Source organism: Phaenicophaeus curvirostris, chromosome 2, assembly GCF_032191515.1.
Source record: "Phaenicophaeus curvirostris isolate KB17595 chromosome 2, BPBGC_Pcur_1.0, whole genome shotgun sequence".
In the NCBI taxonomy this organism is placed as follows: Eukaryota; Metazoa; Chordata; class Aves; order Cuculiformes; family Cuculidae; genus Phaenicophaeus; species Phaenicophaeus curvirostris.
The window spans coordinates 96602981-96618145 of record NC_091393.1 but is presented as its reverse complement, the minus strand read 5'-3'; the positions used below and the strand labels follow the sequence as shown (position 1 = coordinate 96618145).

The following is a 15165-nucleotide window of genomic DNA, read 5'->3' as shown; positions in this document are numbered from 1 at the left end:
CTATGAAAAAAGTGGGAGAGGCTGTGTAAGTTGTACTTAGCCAGGTGTTGTTTTGAGATCTCTTTTGGAGTATTTTCAGTTCTAAACTGTGGAAATGCTCAAAAATTTTATGTTGATATTTTGTTTACGGGATTCTGTTTGTGATCCTAGCTAGACAATTCAAGTGAAAACCAAAAGTTTTGATTTAATATGTTCTTACTAAACTTCAGGCTTATTTTGTGCCCAGGTGGCCAAGAAGGCCAATGGCATCTTGGCTTGTATCAGAAACGGCGTGACCAGCAGGTCCAGGGAGGTTATCCTCCCTCTATACTCGGCACTGGTGAGACTGCTCCTCGAGTACTGTGTTCAGTTCTGGGCCCCTCACCATAAGAAGGATGTTGAGGCTCTGGAGCGAGTCCAGAGAAGAGCAACAAAGCTGGTGAAGGGGCTGGAGAACAGGCCTTATGAGGAGCGGCTGAGAGAGCTGGGGTTGTTTAGCCTGGAGAAGAGGAGGCTGAGGGGAGACCTCATTGCTCTCTACAACTACGTGAAAGGAGGTTGTAGAGAGGAGGGTGCTGGCCTCTTCTCCCAAGTGACAGGGGACAGGACAAGAGGGAATGGCCTCAAGCTCCGCCAGGGGAGGTTTAGGCTAGACGTTAGGAAAAAATTCTTTACAGAAAGGGTCATTGGGCACTGGAACAGGCTGCCCAGGGAGGTGGTTGAGTCGCCTTCCCTGGAGGTGTTTAAGGCACGGGTGGATGAGGTGCTGAGGGATATGGTTTAGTGTTTGATGGGAACGGTTGGACTCGATGATCCGGTGGGTCTCTTCCAACCTGGTTATTCTGTGATTCTGTGATTTTAAATAGTCATGATTTTTGACCTTCTGGCCCTTTTAAAAATCTTAATTACTACTTTATGTTAAAGCAGTCGCTGACCCTTAGAAGTGATAATACCTAACTTCTGTTAAAGGTAATACTTACCTATTACTGCTCATGACTAGAAAAGGTTAATCAGATATTCTTGAGATATTCTTTTATTTGGAGCAGGGCATTGAATCTCATTTATATTGGCAGGCAGGCATATTCGGTAAAATGTTAACCTACAAAAGCTGTTAACTTTTACAGAAGCCTTTAAACTTCTGTAGGGAGAATTGCCGTGGAGCTGGAATATTGTAGTTTTGAGACTTCTTAGTATCTGTTTCCAAAGCACTAAATGTTGTTTGTAACTGTCCAAAACTCCTTTGTAAAAAATAAGCAGTGATGAAAGATGATGGTATATTGTATTTTACATTGAGCTGTGATTAGTATAATTACTTATAGCTGTTCCTCTTGGGTGGGAACAGGAAGCTGTCAAAATCAATTTTCTGTGGTAAAATTATGCTGCTGCAATAAATGGCAATGAATTCTGTTGTTGTCATCTGGCCAAATTTGATTAATTTAATTTCTTTATTTCCATCTTGGAGGGAAGCTCAAAGGAAAGGTTTTTAACTGAAAGAGCACAGGTTTAGATTGGCTATAAGGAACGCTTTTTTTTTTTTTTTTTTTTGTGATGAGAGTGGGGAGGCACTGGAACAAGTTTCACAGAGAAATTGTGGATGTTCAAGTACAGATTGGATGAAACCTTGAGGAGCCTGATCCAGTGGGAGGTGTCCCTGCCCATGGCAGCAGGTTGGACTTAAATGGTCTTTGATGATCCCTTCCAAGCCAGACCATTCTGTGATTCTGTTAAGAGGAAAATTACTAGTGTGAGGAAACTTGGATCCTTTTGTTGAAAGATGTTTTTTAGATGAATATCTAAGTATAATGGTAAAAAGAAAAATAACCCAGTTGTCAGTCAAGTATTTTGCTAATGAATTATACAGGGAGTCTTGATTTAATTTCACAAAACTTGTTGAAATGGTCGTAGGCCTTTCAACATGTATTACTGTACCTCCATATCATCTCTACACTTGTAATTAAACTTTCCATTTTGCACTGTTGTCATTTTTGCCACTCAGAGCTCTAGGAAGTCTAGTTAAAGCATTTCATCCAGAAACATCACTTGTCAGGGTGTTTATATTTTTTTGGAAACTCAAGTTTGCTTGTGATATCATGGTTTCTTTGTTAAACTTTGAAAATGTGTTATATTTTCTTTTTATCAGTTTCTTACAGAAAATTATTTTTATTGGAGTAGGGGGAAGGGGAGGAGAATTTGGTTCAGAGCAGTTTTCAGTTTCATGTAAATCTTGGTTCAAGTTGAGAAACTAATCTTGAGAGGAGCTGTATTGATTAGAATCTTCACTGGAATAGCTTTAGTAGGTATCTTGATGGGGTTTTATACCAGGTTCTGTTCACAGTCTAGTTCAGAATTACTTAAATAATGGCATGAACAGTTCTGTCCAGTGAGCACTGGACTGGATTTGAAATACTTCCTACTAAAGATTGTTTAAGTATCAAAGTATAAGGGCACTTAGGTGTTGCAAGGTAGACATTATTTTAAAGATTTTAGACTAATTCAGATTATTTTTACAATTTCTAAGTATTTCTAAATGTTGATTTCCTTGGTTTATTAAAAAATCCCACGCTTTTTGTAAATGTTTTTCTTGTATGTTTTAGAATTTATAGAAGGAGTCTCCCAGTTCAGTGTCAAAGGAGACAAGGAACAGAAGTTGAGGTGTAAGTATTTTGATTTTCCTTAACAAAAAGGTTTTTATACTGGAAAGTACACTGACAGTGTGTGCAAAAACCTTACAATCCACCTTTATGATTTCCCATTTTTTAAAAGAATTGCTATTTTCTCCAGAGTGAGTGCAGTAGAACAGCACAAAATTCTTGTTTGAGAACTGCATCTTAGGAGCACTGGAGTTGGGAAGGGATAGGTTCAGTCATGGATGTAGCTCTCAATAACTAAGACATAATTGTAATTAGGAAAGAAATCTGTTCTGCTTGAAATGTTTAAAAATAAATTCAGTCTTAATGACAAATTGTTGGCAGAAAATTAAGTTGTAATTTTTTTCTGCTTGTAAATGAACTGCTACCTGGGTGTCTGTTTTCTGATGGTGAAGATTTTCTAGAGTTCTTTTACCGCTGATGGTAAACCAATATCAGTAGACATTTCTGAATTGAGTTTATCTTTTAAATTCCTTAGTAGTACCATTTATTGTATTGTTTCTGATGCTTCATGTTTTTCTTTGCTTAGTTTGCACAGGATCGTGTTGCTGCTTCTTGTTAATACAGAGCATGTGATTGTGTATTGCTCTTTTCCAACAACATTTGTTACTGAAAGTTTTTCATATATATGCTTTACTTCTGCAGTTGCTTTTCGCATTTATGATATGGACAAAGATGGTTACATCTCGAATGGAGAGCTCTTCCAGGTGCTGAAGATGATGGTTGGGAACAATCTCAAAGACACTCAGTTACAGCAAATTGTAGATAAAACCATAATTAATGCAGATAAGGATGGTGATGGAAGAATATCCTTTGAAGAATTCTGTGCTGTAAGTAGCCTCTAAAGAAAACTTTGATCATTTGGAAGCTTAGAAAAAGGAAGGGAGGAAAAAACATTAAACAGTATGAAGGGTAAGATCATAAAGCACAGTGTGTCTTCTGACCTGGCAACAGCCACCCTTTGACAGAGCTTTATTACTGATAGTATTTTTCCTTTATGGCTTCCAATAGAGCATCCTGCTTTATGACTTAATAAGCATGTCGTGAATCAGTTCCTTTGGGATGCAGACTTTTCCATTTAATCTAGCCTGCCTGAAGAAGATTGCTTCATTCAGAGCACAGCAACTTTTACCAACAGATTTGTCATTTGATGGCATACTAAACAAAGACCAATCTGGACTATGTAGACAAAAATGCTACCCTGACATGAAGATGTATGTTGGGATTCCAGTCTCTATGCTGATAGAAAATAGCAGCTTTAAAAATGAGTTGCTAGTGACTGGCTTCTCACAGAGGCTGGTTCTCCTTAGTTTCAACAGTTGTTTCATTAAAAAAGAAACAGCACTTCCAGTTTTAAATGTCTCTCACTGCTTAACGGAATACACTCAGTAAAAATACGGAAGGAGGGGGGTGCAGGAATGTGCAGTCTGCCAAGGAGGGGAGAAATTGCTTCAAGAAGTGTCACTGTTGGGGTGGCATGTAGAGAGGGAGGGGAGAGGAGTGTTCTAGAGGTGAACTTCAGGTTAATCTCCCAGTCTCTATACTAGGTGTCTGCTCCAAGTCACCCTTCAGAAAGGTTTATCTTTGCAGGGTCTGGAGAGAGCCTGGGGAGATTATCACTCTCTACAGAACACGGGGATTTCACAAAGGATTTGTCAGTTACAGGGAGAGTAACCCCTCAAGTGCTGTTCTTGAAAAAGCACAAATAGTTGAAAGGTTCATTTTAAAAACTCTTCAGATGTTGCTGAGGGGAATGCTTGAATCTAGGCTTGAGACTTGAAGTGGCTGCCTTACACCCAGGTTGTATGTTTGTTTAATGAGTTGACAGCAAGTTTTAAATTCCTTCTCTCTTTTAAGAAACAGTAAATGACACATTGAAACATCTGAAAATTGCAATGAGTGTTTACACATTAATTTTAAATGATGCATTAATGATCGTGCACCTGGGTAGCACAGTTTGTGTCAACACACTCAAGCATTGCCTTTGTTTCCTGTTCTTTCAATTTGCAGCTTCACTTCTAACAACTTGTTCTAGTCACCATCCATGCAAATTCTAAAAGAAAAAAGGGGGGAAAAAACCCCACCTTCCCCCAGACTGTTAAAGCAAGAAGGTTCTGTTGTCTGCCCATTTGTTTTGTAGAGTTCAGTTATTTTCATCATGTGGAAATGCATGGTTATCTGCGAAGAGCTGATTCTGACTTGCAGCTTGCAAACCGCTAGATTAATGAGATCTCTAATAATTTCTTGCACTGGGCTGGTGTCTTCTAGCCATCTGTCGAATATGAATTTGATTTTCTTTTTTTTTTTTGGTCTTTTGGGCTTCTGCTCAACTTCCTGCCTTGAGCTACTGTTTTATTTACACCTTCCTTTCTTTTGATTTCTTCATTTTTTGTTGACGTCCTGACAAGATACAATTCATTCCTACTATCTCTTACCCGCTTGTTCTTACGTTTTACCTTCTTTGAATTTTGTGTCACCTATCTACTGAACTGCTTTTTTGTTTGTGGCAGTTGGCAATAGCGTTTGGCCTTTGAATTTTAATTCTGTGTTATAAGAAGTTTCTCTGACGTTGTACCTTTCCTTTTCTCTGTCCACAAATCACACACCTTTGAACACTGATAATTCTTTTCTATCAGTGTGTTTGGTTTTGTCAGAAATCCTGCCACCTTTCATAAGGCCCCTTGCTTCCCATGCAGAGTTTTACAAGGTGTTTTAGAAGGAACATTTGCATTTCATTTAATATGTGGAAACATCATACAGATGGTCAGAATATGAAATGGGGGAGAATAAAGCCAAAACAGTGTCATTTACCCTGTTTTTCTGGCCCTTGAGTGTGTAAGTTGTACTCACGTAATTACCTTGGTTCATACATAATTCTTGCAGTACTTGTGAAATGTAAATTGGTTTGGAGAGGCCAGGGAAGTACTGCAGTTGGGATTGACCTGAATGCATCTTCTGAACAAAGTGTGCTCTTCGTACCTTGCTAAATTTCCATTCTTATTTGTTTGTGAACACTTGTTTTCCTCACAGGTTGTAGGAGGCTTAGATATCCACAAAAAGATGGTCGTAGATGTGTGACTCCGTAGGGCACCACCCAACACTTTTGCTTTCTTCTCCATCTCTGAAGATCTGCTCAAGACGTCCAGCAATGCTCTCTGTGTATTTAAATGGAAGTATTTTTCTCTGTGAAGCCACATTTTCCAACATGAGCCTCATGAAGCCAACTAAGTGTTATTGAACTTTTATTCTCTCAATAACTCAGTGTAGCACTTTAAAGTCTGAAGGACAGCAAAGATGGAAAGAGCATATCAGTGTGGTGGAGAAAGGGAAGGGGTTGGCTTTTTAATTTATTTTTCTTCGTCTTTTATAACAAGGAAATATCTATCTATATATATGTGTGTGTATTTATATATAGATATATATGTAGCTTTCTATATGTAGTAGCTAGGTGGGCTTTAATTTAATATACTTGATTCAGAAACAAAACTAGAGTACAAAGTGCCAAGCAGAATATTAACAGTTCAATATACGGATATACATCCTTACTTTTATTTCACACAGTTTTATATATATAGTAGAAGAATGTAAAATTTTAACTGGGTGTTAGGTCAGCTCTTTTCCTTTCCTGTGACTGTTCAGATGTTTCTATATATTGACTGGCTGATGAAGCATTGCTTATTAATTCACCTTAATTACATTTTTTTGTAACACAGGAGACTAAGTTTATTTATACCTGTTAATATGTTACCAGGGACTGTGTCTCTTTGCTATATAACTTAGTACAGTTCTACTTAGTACGAGAATATAGTTTAATGCTACTGCCAAGAACTAGCCCTCGTGTGCACCTAGTGACTGCAGAATGCTTGGGTGGCCGCTAGATTTCATCACCTAGGAACTGGGAGCAGTTAACAGCTGTCCTGAAGTTAAGGCAAATCTGCTCTTCTGGATTTGTTTTAGATAGCACTGCTCAAGGTGTTAGACGCATTCATGATTTTCTCTTGTGCTTAGCTTAACGAAACTAGGATTGACATAACTGTGCAGGATTCCCATCTACTTATTTTATACAGTACTTAGATTATAAAATATTCTTGCCATTTAAATTCTGTTGTTTCAACCATGATAGTTTCCCCTCTGCATTTAAAAAATACTACAGGTAGCATAAATAACTGGTAATATTTTATATATATATATATGTATATAGGATTCATACAGGGGGGAAAAATCTTGTTAACCTATGCCATAGAGGAGGAAAACTTCACACTATCTAAATTTATACCTCTTGCGGTTCTCCTTTGCCTGGAGAATTTTTTTCTTTTCTAGATTTGTCCATATCATAATTTGTAATGGATGGTAACTTGATACATTTGTGTGATATAAAAGTAGCGAGCCATGTTTTACAACTTTATATCATCCCTTCCCTTTTCTGCAATGGTACTATTGGCTGGAAGAAAAACATTTGCTAGATTTTTTAGGACAGTACATCTTTCCTGTATAGTAGTTTTTCTATTACCAAAATTGTTTTATAATCAGCAGTGGAAAGCGCAGGTTGTCTGAACCTACTTCAGTTGAGCACCTGTCTGCCATAGCTGTTCCTTCAACTGAGTGCTGCACATCATGGGCTCTGTCTGTGAGAGAGAAATCCAGGTGCTTGGTGTCCTTGCATGACATGAAGTTTTGCATGTAGATCGATTTGAAATGTTCCTCTTGTTTACATAATTTGCATAATTTAAAAGATAATGTTGCCAAACTTTGGTAAATGTTAATGTTCAAAACAAAAATCTCCACTACATGTAACTTTTCTTCCTCTGGATCAGTACGTGGCTTATAATCCCAGCCAGTGGTTGTATCTGTTCCAGTGTCAACTGCCATGTGCTCTGCTTCAAGGGGGAACTAGTCTTTTGTGAATTTTTTGTACATAAGTATTTGTTACAAACATTTTAGCAAATGCTTTCAATTTCTCTTACTTGCTTGTGCATATCTTGGCTGGCATTATAGAAATTAGTGCTGATGTTATTTCCTTAGGGGGATTGGAAGGGGAGGGATGAGGTTGTTGGTTTTTTGTTTTTGTTTTTTTTTTTTTTAGTTTGTGTGGGGAAAAATGATTTATGTTGAATGTTTAGTTTTTCCTCTGCATGCTACATGTGGGAACTATAAGAACCTTAATACTATATGAATACAAAATAAACTATTTGAACCTTGGCTGGGGTGCCTCAGTACTTACCCAGACCTTTCCTATTCAGTTTAAGGCAGCTCTGCACCTTGCTTTGAAGAGAACTTGCTGTTTGTAGTTTGTCCCTTCTTTGATTATAAAAATTTATTGAGAAGCTGTACAGGGTCCAGAGGGTCCCCTGAGTATTTCCAGTGTTTCAGGCTGGACCACTTGGATATTTTTTTCTTAAAGACACATCTATTTATCCATCTGCAACATTTAACAGAGAGAAAATACCTTGTTTAAATCCTACTGAATTCAGAGAATAAGTGTAGTGAGTGGAAGGTCGTTTAAAAAAACACAAATAAAACCACCTAGCCTCTGTGTAGGTGGAGAGTGAAAAGCAGCTGCTTTCTCAGGAAAAGGTCCTTGTGCTCTGCAGGTGAGAACAATCTTCCCTGTAGCAGCTGTGTCCTTCACAGAAGCAGCAGCACAGGAGCTGGTTGCTGTTGCAGTTGTTTGGGCCTTCTGTGTGCTGCCCTTTCTACACAGCTTTTTGTTGGTATCTGTGTGCACCTGCTTGAGGATAAAGGTTGGATTAATTTTGTGTGTCCTTGCCTTGCCTTCCCCTTATCTTTCAAGCTAATAGAGATAAATTACAAAAGCAACCAATGAACAGCAGGTGTGCTAACAAGGTAGGTGTCTGGTTTTACCTTGAGGTGCTCAAAATGGGCAGTCCCCTATACAGTTGGCTGCTAAAGAGCTGTACGCATGGGTAACTCAGCAAGTCATAAATCTGTTGCTGTGAACCTGGCTATAATAATCATCCCCTACTATCGAGTTCTGCGCTGGAAACTCAGACAGTGAGAGAAATACCCAGTTTGCTGATGGTTTTGATAATCTCATTTCAGATTTTGTTTTCATTCACAAACCTAAACTGAATTATTTTGCAAGAGACTTGGCAACAAGATTGGCTGGCAGGGTCAGAAAAGGGCCTATGTTTAACTTAAAGTGGGACTGTGACTGGTCTCTGTCTTCTATCTTCCTATCCTGTTAGATGAAAGAAGCACTTTTAAGGAGTCACAGCACCCTGCAGTGGTTTGTGCTCTGAGTAGGCTAGCAAGTATTTAACCTAGAGGCTCTTTGCTTTACTAGGCTGCCCTTGCAGATCATTTGCAAGAGATAAGGAGGTGCAGATTGTGGGACCAAGTTCAAATACACTATTTACTACTTTGTCTCCTTACCCTTTTTGTGCTACCTTGTCCCAGCAGTGGCAGAGACTACTTGGGCAGCCTGCCAGTGAGCTCTGTCTTCCAGCTGACTTTTCCTTCCTCCAGGAAGATTCTGAACCATGGTGTGTCCTTAAGCCCACTTAACTGTGCTGATTCCTTTAGGCTCAAACTTGCAGGCTTTCTCAAGTCCTCACAGCAGTCTCCGAGTACTTGGAGAATCAGAAAATTCAGTAATGAACCATATTTTTGTTTGAGGATAAGTTAAAGCAAAATCAGGTACCCATGCTTTTTCATGTAGACAACCAATTTGGAATAACTTTTAATGACTATACAGAAATATTCAATGTGTTCAACTCAGACAGCATGTCTGAATTAAATTAGACTGCACAAAGAGTCCCGGCTTTCTTTTGGGCTTCCAAATCAAGCAGAAGATGAAGCGCTGGCTGTAGCTCCACATCTCTTATGTGTACAGAAACCATGACTCCGTAGTTGGTGGGGCAGCTTAGAATCTTTCAGCTGCTCTGCTGGCCACTGCCCGAATATTGCCATAAACTTTTGATGGAGGACTTCCTGCAGAAGAAAGCACGGATAAATCAGTGAACAAGATGTCTGTCACAGAAACAGACCTTTTGCTCTAATGTGTACGTCTGTACTGGAGTGAAGAATGATCAGCGTAAGTCACGCTATTGGTTTCTGCAAGTACAGTTAAGCTGCTCTCAGCCAGGGTTGACCCCTTAAGCTTTCTAGTCCTCAACAGTGTGTTCAAACCAGTACTGCTCCCCAAAACAGACAGAGCCCCTCAGGGAATGCTGCAGCTCGATAAAAAAGCAGAAGGTCCTTCTTGGGTACTACAGATAGTTTTGGAACCAGAATCAAGCTCTGGGCTCCCTCCTCCTCCCACAAACCATTGAAGAGTTTGGGTTGGAAGGGACCTCAAGATCATCTAGTTCCAGCCCCCCTGCTATGGGCAGGGACATCCCACTAGATCAGGTTACCCAAGGCCCCATCCAACCAGGCCTTAAACATCTCCAGGGATGGGGCAGCCACAACTTCCTTTGGCAACCTGTTCCAGTGCCTCACCAGTCTCACGGTGAAGAAATTCTTCCTTATGTCTAAACCCTTCTCTTAAAGGCAACAAGACAAGTCCCAGCAAGCAATCTGTTCCCAATACAGGTGTGGACACACCAGGGAAGAAGGTATGGCCCACAGAAGGCAGTTTCTCAGACTGCAAGATCTAGTTATGTGTGGTGGAGAAGATTAAATAACAGGACTTACCTAAAATCAGATTGCAAATGGCAGTTCGTGCCATTTTAATGTTCTGAAAAGATCCCAAAATATGAATTTTCCTGTAAAAAACAAAGTCGCAGTAGTTAATGGAAAAAAACCACCTTCCTGTGACTACATAGTTAATAGAACATCTGAGTTGGAGGTGAGAGATGAGCATGGGATTTCAGACAAGTCTACTATTTCCTTTTCCACAGCTGTCATTAAAAAACCCCAAACACTCAAAATAAGGAAACCTACAACATAGAATCTGTGCTCTTCTAAATCCTTTACAAAACAGATTTACAGTTTTAACAGCGTAGCAGCTTTAGGAGGAAAATGCTGGTGGGTTCAACTTTATTCATAAGAAGGAATTCTTAGGCTGTGTAGAACTGCTCCATTCTAGGCGTGCTGGTGGCACTGTCATCATTCTCAAAAGGTCAAATAAACTGTGTTCATGAAAAGTAACACTTAAAAATTTGTATTGCTACTGCTCTACAACAGTTTGTGGATCGTCCTTAGCCTGGAAGGAAGGAAGTCAATACTTACGCATCAGCAAGAACAATTCGCGTCCTCGTTACATTTTCTATGGTGAATTTTGTTTTTCCACCTTTCCCTGCTATTCTCCCTATTGCTCTTGACAGGTGATCTCCTTTCAAAGGTTTGACTAGAACAAGAATAACATACTCGGTAAAATGGCAGTGGGATGTATTTCTGTAATGCTTCCCTTGTTCAAGTTACCGGAAACAGCTAATTTGAAGTCACACAAAAGTGACTTTACTATAGGTGAAATATCTATGAATCTCTATTCGCCTGTGAGACTAGAAGTGAAAATCACATCCAGGGGTACATGACCATGGGTGTCAGAGAGAAATTCTCATACAGGACTGCAATGGAAGGCACTGTCTCTCTTTGTTCCTGATTGAGGAGAAGAGAGCCACAGTGCACACAATTAACACCCGTAGAAAGTAAAGAGATTAGATTTGGATGCTGCTCTGAAGAGGCCTCCGTGGAGTACCAGTGACATAATAACCATTTTTGTTGTCTGCTTCCAACCGTTCGCTGTCAGGATACTGGGAGGAACAAAAGCCCATTCCTGTTTAAAGGTCCAGTGGATGCATTCCTGAAAACACTCCATGTTCTCTTTAGCTTTAAAACAACAGTAAGACTGCGCCAAGAAAAATCTCTGACAAAGTGACATGCTTCTAAGGTTTGGGCAGATGGGTTGCTGGGATATCTTACACAAATGACAACCCTTTCAAGCCACCTGTGATTCTGTGTAACTGCATGAAGGTTTTCCTGATCCCTGAAGATAACTGATAAGTGGGACAGCAGGAAAGAAAAAAAATATACTTGTAGATGGTACACACAACTACTTGGATATTGCACCAGAAACTACTTACCATCTGTAACTTCAAATGATTCTAGAAAAAGGTCATCTAATCTGATGAGAGCAAGAGCGTCCTGAAATATTGAGAGATCTGTTATCAGCACCAAGTGTTACAGTACCACAAGACAGTTGAAAGCCGATGTTCTCTTTATAAAGAGATGACATATCAAACCAGTCAGCTGAAGTTAGACTATTTTTTCAACAGCACTATTTTTACTTCTGTGTAGAGAACCCTACACATGCTTATACAGTCCCACATATACCCCAGACCCACCTACATCAGTGGGTACCGGTACAGGCCTGTGGCACCTAGCAGCCCCTATGAAACCACAAAAAGTGGGTTTGTTTTCTCCAAGTGAACTTTGAATTTTGAACAGACTGAAGGTCTGGCTTTGACTAAAGCAAAATGAACAGCCTCAACATGGGCAGAGCACCTCAGAGCCACATATTGCTTCGTGCTTGCCTCTCACATACAGGTAAATATGTCCTACATTTCGTAACTTTAATTATGTGCTCTTTGAAGGTTACTTTTTTTATCCTGCATTAGCTAAAGAAACTACACTTCCACTCCACTCATCAATTCAAACATTTTTTTTCTAGAAACCCACCTAAGCATTTTTATTTCTTTCCTACGGTAATTTGCAGAGAGGCCAAAGACAACATGCAAGCAAATTCAAGCAATCTCACAGTCGAGCTGTTAAAAGACTCACCTCTACTTGAAATCCAAGTACAAACGCTTTCACAAAATCAGCTGCTTTCGTTAGAGCACTGAGATCCTTTGTCTCTTGACAAGTCTACAAGACAAAAAGTGATGTTTGCAAATTATGACCCTGCCTGTCCTGGGTCAGGACTTGAAAAATCTAAGAGAGAAAGGCTAGCCAAAGAAAGCCGTGTTTTGGTAATGATCTGATATTGTGCTTTCTTATAACGTTGACCCTCAATGACAAGAACGCACAAACTACCACAGCCTGTGATTGGAGGGGAGGGAAAAAAAGAAACTGCTGAAAATCCCCACCACCAGGGACCAAAAAAGAACCTCTTTTATGAAAAAAAAACAAAACAAAACAAAACCAAACGGCTACAAACCCCAAAGTAAACTGCAACACAGAACAGCAGAGTAAAAGAGGATGACAGGAGAAATCTCCAGGAGGGAAAGCTAATGACAACATGCTAAGGGTGTTAGCCAGCAGAGGCTACAGAGCTTTCTTTCAGCTCACGTTCTAAATCTGGGCCAAAGCATTCCTCTGCTACCAGTGGGAGTCTGGGCACAGCTGCGTTTACAGATGCTAACAGGGACAACTTAAAAAAAGAGCAGTCTGTGAAGTTGTAAGAAAAGGAGGAAACAATAATTAACGAAGACAGTGATGTTAAGATCTGGAATACATGAAAGATATTCTGAAATCTTCCTTACAGCTTCCAAGCCATGTCACAGAAATGACAGAAACTCACTTTGAAGTCTCCAATCATTTTTATTCATGATAGGTATGGGCAAAATTAAACCAGCTTGATCAAGAACAAAACTTCCTGTATTGTTAAAATCCCAGTTTTCACCTGCATAGTTATTCAGTGGAATTGCAGAGGCGTTCCCGTTCTGCTCTAACTTTTCCTTCAAGTGATTTCTAGGGAGCGTGAGTAAGAGATAGCTGTCACCTTTCCTCTACTTGCCACAATCAAACTTGTGTTAAGATTTCCAAATTAGGAAGCAAAATTCCTGTTGGTGTCTGTATTTTCACCATTACATCAGAAGATCTCATAGAGCAATACTGCTAATATAGTAACTCGTACGTCAAAGGCACAGAATGAGCCTTGGGTGTACAGTTAAACACAGCTGGTCTGAGTGTTCCTAAGAAAGGTGAAGAATGAAAAACGAGCAGCTTCAAGATTTTCATTTATATATTGGTGCCTGTACCCCAAGCTAGGTCAGTGCAATCCATTAAAAAAACCCACAAGCTATTCAACTGCAAGCCCTTATCTTCCACCACAAACAAAAGAGAACAATTTGGTGGCCCTCTCAAAAGACACTGTTAAGTCAAGATTGTCACATAAATAGTTAGTAGCCTTAAATGGCTTAAAAACACTGCATTCCAAAATCCTGGAATAGTTTGGATTGGAAAGGACCTTAAAGATCATCCAGCTCCAAACTCCTGCCATGGGCTGGGACATCCCACCAGACCAGGCTGCCCAAGGCCTCATCCAACCTGGCCTTGAACACCTCCAGGGATGGGGCAGCCACAGCTTCCCTGGGCAACCTGTGCCAGGGCCTCATCACTCTCATCATGAAGAAATTCTTCTTTATGTCCAGTCTTAATCTGCCCCTCTCCAGTTTATACCCAAAATTGTACCTAACGCACAGGCTAAGATTCTTCCTTCTTGAGTACATATTTTTTTCCTACTAAACTGGAAACCTTCCCCTAGCTTACACTGGCCCCTTCCAGGAGAGACTAACATTTTCAAACTTGACTGACACAAACCACTTGCTTTTAAGCAGTGACTGACAAGTTTTATTTTGATCCCCAGCACAGGTTAGGTGAAGCTACACACTTCCTATTCCTCCACGCACTATGTGGGATGCAGAACACTTCCGTGGTCTTTAACTTGCTGGACAAGGCCAGCGGTGGGGAGGGGCACTGCACTGCTTGTGTTAGCTGGGAAAGCACGACAGAAGCTCTCCGTACCTTGATTTCGACGTTCCTGGTTTTCAAATTAAACCTGATTTGAAGCTGCAAATGCTCCACGATGGGGGTGAATATCTTCAGCCAGTTCTCCTTCAGTGGAGTGTATCTGTTGGCTGGCACAGGAACCTTTCTCATTTCGCTCTTTCCGACCTACACGAGGAGGGAAGGGGAGAAGAGGGGAAAATTAGGAGGGAGATGGGTGGGGAAGGAAGGGGGAAAGGGGTGGGGAAGGAAGGGGGAAAGGGGTGGGGAAGGAAGGGGGAAAGGGGTGGGGAAGGAAGGGGGAAAGGGGTGGGGGGCCAAGGAAGAGGGAAAAAGGAGGGGGGAACCAAGGAAGAGAGAAAAAGGAGGAGGTGGCCAAGGAAGGGGGAAGAGGGGGGGCAAGGAAGGGGGAAGAGGGGGGGCAAGGAAGGGGGAAGAGGGGGGGCAAGGAAGGGGGAAGAGGGGGGGGCAAGGAAGGGGGAAAGGGGGGGGGGGGGGCAAGGAAGGGGGAAGGGGGGGGGCCAAGACGAGAGTGCGGGCCGTGAGATGCGGTCAGGCTGTGAGAAGGAGCCGGGGCCGCTGCCGGCCCCCGCCCGGCACCCCTCGTACCCCCATCGCCTCGGCGGCCACGGGCGGGAAGGCCGGCCTCTTGCCGGGCTGCGGCTCCGCCGTGTCCATGGCGGCCCCCGCCCGCCGCTTCCGCCGGCCCCGCCTGGCCGGGACGCTGGTGAAGGCGCCCTCGCCGCCCGCTTCGCCGCCCGCCGCGCCCTCCATGCCGCACGCGCCGCCGGAAGGGACCGCGGCCGCTTCCGGCGGGGCGGGGGGCGGGGCCGGAGGAGGCGGCGGG

General features: G+C 41.5%; 2 protein-coding genes across 2 annotated transcripts in view; one reads left to right on the top strand and one right to left on the bottom strand.

Moving 5' to 3' along the window:
- PPP3R1 (protein phosphatase 3 regulatory subunit B, alpha) overlaps positions 1-7826 on the top strand; it is a 42519-nt gene extending 34693 nt beyond the window's left edge. The window contains exons 4-6 of the mRNA XM_069850111.1: positions 2574-2633; positions 3273-3457; positions 5658-7826. Coding sequence (XP_069706212.1) covers positions 2574-2633; positions 3273-3457; positions 5658-5705 — 293 coding nt within the window. The 3' untranslated portion in view covers positions 5706-7826. The remainder of the gene's footprint in view (positions 1-2573; positions 2634-3272; positions 3458-5657) is intronic.
- Positions 7827-9294: 1468 nt separating this feature from the next.
- On the bottom strand, positions 9295-15106 carry PNO1 (partner of NOB1 homolog). The gene is made up of 7 exons (XM_069850110.1): positions 14928-15106; positions 14337-14486; positions 12372-12455; positions 11675-11735; positions 10821-10938; positions 10284-10354; positions 9295-9578 (listed from the first exon to the last, which is right to left on the bottom strand). Exons 1-7 carry the CDS (start codon positions 15090-15092, stop codon positions 9511-9513), a joined length of 717 nt encoding a protein of 238 aa, XP_069706211.1. The 5' UTR covers positions 15093-15106; the 3' UTR covers positions 9295-9510.
- Between the last annotated feature and the right edge of the window lie 59 nt (positions 15107-15165).